This window comes from Sinocyclocheilus grahami, unplaced genomic scaffold (genome assembly GCF_001515645.1).
Source record: "Sinocyclocheilus grahami isolate Dianchi unplaced genomic scaffold, SAMN03320097.WGS_v1.1 scaffold544.1, whole genome shotgun sequence".
In the NCBI taxonomy this organism is placed as follows: domain Eukaryota; kingdom Metazoa; phylum Chordata; class Actinopteri; order Cypriniformes; family Cyprinidae; genus Sinocyclocheilus; species Sinocyclocheilus grahami.
In genome coordinates, this window is record NW_015505723.1 from 735447 (window position 1) to 739269 (window position 3823).

Here is a 3823-nt window from a genome sequence, read left to right on the forward strand (position 1 = left end):
TCTCCCTCCTGCATAATCTGTTTTTCTTTTTCTCCTTGTAGCTGGAAATCAGCTCACAGACAATTTGCGGGCTAATATATATATTTACTTATTTTTTATATAAATTACAGTCTTGCTCGAGAACTCTGGTCTGACGCACGCGGGTTCTCGCGTTATTTCCTTATCACTTCTATCAGTCATGGAGAGTCTCTCTCGTGCTAACAGTCTCTTCGCTCTGGATCTCTATCGGACTCTGAGCGAGAGCAGCGCCGAGGGAAACATGTTCTTTTCCCCACTGAGCATCAGCGCAGCGCTCAGCATGGTCTACTTGGGAGCTCGAGGAGACACTGCCAAAGAAATGGAAAAGGTATGAGGAATAAAGACGTTACCATTAGTGTTATTCATCTTAGTCTAGTTTCAGTTTTTAGTACAGTGGCGGCTGGTGAAAAAAATTTCTAGGTAGGGCGCCACATCCAGAAAGTTTAGCATACATGATTTTTCCCCATTATTACAAAAGGAGAAGTAGTAAGACTTGAAACATTTTAAGTAAAGATAATTGTTTTACCAAGGTAGAGATTGAGGATGATTCCCACAAAACTATTTTCTGCAAGCTTTTTTCAAGATAAATGAAAACATTTTTCTGTACAGTGCTACAGCTAAAACTGTGAGAAAAAAATACATTTGATTAGAGAGCATTTTCTATACGTAGAGTATAGAAATAACGACAAGTCAAGCTGCAATACCAAACACGACCACACAGAGACGCAAACAGACCACTATACCAGTCACCTTAACCTGACTATATAAATATATACCGATCCATTCCAAATTATTAAACAAAAACATACATTTAAAAAGTAAAAAATAACATCCTGAATTTGTCAAATATGGTGATCTGAAGGCAGCTCGACATCACCAGTGAACAATTCCTCTGTCAGAGTGAGTGTTCATTCCCATATATAAACACCACTGACCGCAGCAAACTCCTATAAAAACACGCTTCTTCAGCAAGTGTCAATTATAAAACACTTGCCAGACATGCGAGCATACTGAAATGTGCTTGTGCAAAAAGAGAGCGCACATACACGGTCTGTTTGTTTGCACATTAAGAATAACGGGCGTGTCTAATAATGTACGACTCCTGTTTGTCACTGTAATCGTCTTTACCTCCATTACAATCATCATCCATCAAAACTTCGCTGGTTTGCTTTATTCAGCCCATACAGACTAGTCCTGACTTCATATTTCTTATTTACAGAGTTTGTTCCCACCGATCGCTGCACGGGTTAAGGTTACTTATGACGAAAGCACGTTAGTGCTCGCCCTCCCGGAACTCAGAGATTGCATTGCAGTGCCTGCAGTTCGAAAAAAAAACATCTTTGTATGGAAGTCTATAAGAACAGTCTGGGCGATTCTTGCTCCGAGAGAAATCGCCCAAAAAGGGGCGGTACTCCACAGAACATGACTCGATGCTTATTTGACTATATTTATATTCAGAGGCAGAACAAGTAGTCTAGAACAGTTACAGCTGTGATAGAAAGAAAAAAAAAACCTCCCCTCCGCACTTTAGTGGTGGGTTGTCCAATCGCCCTAATGAAGAAACCTCCCCGGTACATTAAATAACGAACTTAATTTAATCAGATATGTGAGATCTATCCATCCATCTTTCCCTTTGTAGGTTTTGTCCTTCAGTTCGGTCTCTGATGTTCACTCTCATTTTGAGACCCTCACCTCAACTATCAACAGTCCATCAGCCTCCTACATCCTCAAATTGGCCAACCGCCTCTATGGAGAGAAAACCTTCAGCTTCTTACCTGTGAGTTTATTCTGCCCTCAGTAATGATTCATTTTGATGCTGTCTGTGTGATCCGAGACACCATCTTTATTTTGTGCTGCAGGAGTATTTGGACTCCACTCTGAAGCTGTACCACGCTGAACTTCAGGCTGTGGACTTCATTGGAGCATCTGACAAGTCACGACAGCTCATTAACAAATGGGTGGAAGAGCAGACAGAGAGTGAGTATCAGCACCATCAGCTCTTCAACAAATAAAAAACAATTAGATTTGAAAGAATAATTTTGGACTTGATACACGTATACATATTTTATCTTTTTTTTACATATAAAATGAGCAGCAACACTGGTGTTTTTCAGATAAAATCAAAGATCTTCTCAAGCCGGGAATGGTGACTGGAATGACTCGACTAGTTCTGGTTAATGCCATCTACTTCAAAGGGAACTGGATGCACACATTTAAAGCAAGAGAAACTAAAGAAATGCCATTTAAAATAAACCAGGTACTTTCCACCTTTTGTTTTAGGAGTGGAACAGCATAAGCAAATTGGAATTAACTTAAAACCTTTTGCAATTGATAGTGCTTACCCACTGTTGCAAGAGTTACTTGTAAGTAACTCTTCCAACACCCACTCATGCATTAACCAATTTTATATGTTATGCATATTTTGATTTAATGAATTTTGTCTTCAATCAGAATGAGAGCCGGCCTGTGCAAATGATGTATCAGAATAAAAAGTTCCCCTTCAGATACATCCCAGAGTATGAACTGCAGGTGCTGGAGTTACCATATAAACAGGAGGAGCTCAGCATGTTGATCCTTCTTCCAAACGAAACCAGCTCTGACCCTCTTCTGAAAGTGAGCAAAAAAGCCTTTATTAATCTTTTTCTGATCGTTTTGATCCTGTGGAATAGGTCTGGTTTTGTGTATGTTATTTTTCAGTGTGTGTGTTAAACAGCTGGAGAGCGAGTTGACACTTGACAAGCTGCTTGACTGGACTGAAAGAGACAAAATGGCCATGAGGATGGATATCAGAGTCCATTTGCCAAAGTTCAAGCTGGAGGTTGAGAGCTCCCTATTAGAAGTATTGCAAGAGATGGGTATGAGCTCTGTGTTCCAGGAAACAAAGGCTGATCTGACAGGCATGAGCAGTCAGTGTGGGCTCTTCATTTCAGCGGTGATCCACAAAGCATTTGTTGAGGTGAATGAGGAAGGCACGGAGGCAGCAGCAGCCACTGCAGTCTGTTTGCGTTTGGGTGCATGCCGTCGACCAGAGTTTCAGAATTTCACAGCAGATCATCCCTTCATGTTCTTCATCAGGCACAACCCCACTAACAGCATCCTCTTCCTTGGCAGATTCAGAGGTCCATCCTAGAAATGTTACACATAAATGAAGAATTGTGTTTTTGTCTGAATATTGTATCAAATAAATCAACTGAACAATCTATACGTTTGTTCTTGTCTTCACACATGGCATTAGGAAAGTCAGGAAATCTACCGATAACCACAATAGTGTTTTGAAAATGATTTTTGAATTGTATGTTTGTCTTAGGTAGTTGTAGATTTAAAAAAAAAAAAGCTGTTTTTAAGACCAAGATTCATCAATCAATGATGAGATGGGTTATGACAAAGGATTTGTTTACACGACTCGCACCAGAGAACTTGAAACTGCGGAAACACAGGGCGGGGCTTCCTCAAAAACATACAGCAAGAGCGTCATTACAACATTGTGCTATTTTTATTCAAGGGTTTTATGAGAACATCTTTTAAAAACGCAGTGAACATTTTGAACACGTTACAATACTTTATAAACGTGTGCAGTTGGGCACAGCAGTGAACCGGCCTGAGCTGTCGAACCAAAGAACAGGACATCCTTAAGAAACGTAAAATGCTACATTTACACTCGTGGCGCCTAACAGTGTTTTGCAAGATGGTTGCATAAACTTTTAATCGCAGCTGGTTTGGTGGTTTTTATTTGCAGCAGTGTCATCAGTCATGGAGAGTCTCTCTCGTGCTAACAGTCTCTTCGCTCTGGATCTCTATCGGACTC

At 40.4% G+C, this 3823-nt stretch overlaps 1 protein-coding gene across 2 annotated transcripts; it reads left to right on the forward strand.

Moving 5' to 3' along the window:
• Positions 1-177: 177 nt before the first annotated feature.
• Positions 178-3542, forward strand: LOC107555777 (leukocyte elastase inhibitor-like). 2 transcript variants are annotated; one of them, XM_016238680.1, is made up of 8 exons: positions 178-346; positions 1658-1795; positions 1878-1995; positions 2133-2275; positions 2470-2631; positions 2732-2974; positions 3094-3152; positions 3532-3542. In XM_016238680.1, the coding sequence occupies exons 1-7, from the start codon at positions 179-181 to the stop codon at positions 3106-3108; spliced, it is 987 nt and encodes a 328-aa protein (XP_016094166.1). In that variant the 5' UTR covers position 178; the 3' UTR covers positions 3109-3152; positions 3532-3542. The 2 variants fall into 2 exon arrangements, with proteins under 2 accessions (XP_016094166.1, XP_016094165.1); XM_016238679.1 differs by having other exon boundaries at positions 2732-3152.
• The last annotated feature ends 281 nt before the right edge of the window (positions 3543-3823 follow it).

Excerpts from the sequence above, each read along its gene's own strand:
- LOC107555777 (XM_016238679.1), top strand. The coding sequence starts at position 179 with ATGGAGAGTCTCTCTCGTGCTAACAGTCTCTTCGCTCTGGATCTCTAT. Across the intron at positions 347-1,657 it reads CTGCCAAAGAAATGGAAAAG|GTTTTGTCCTTCAGTTCGGT; the intron begins GTATGAGGAATA and ends TTCCCTTTGTAG. Across the intron at positions 1,996-2,132 it reads GGTGGAAGAGCAGACAGAGA|ATAAAATCAAAGATCTTCTC; the intron begins GTGAGTATCAGC and ends GGTGTTTTTCAG.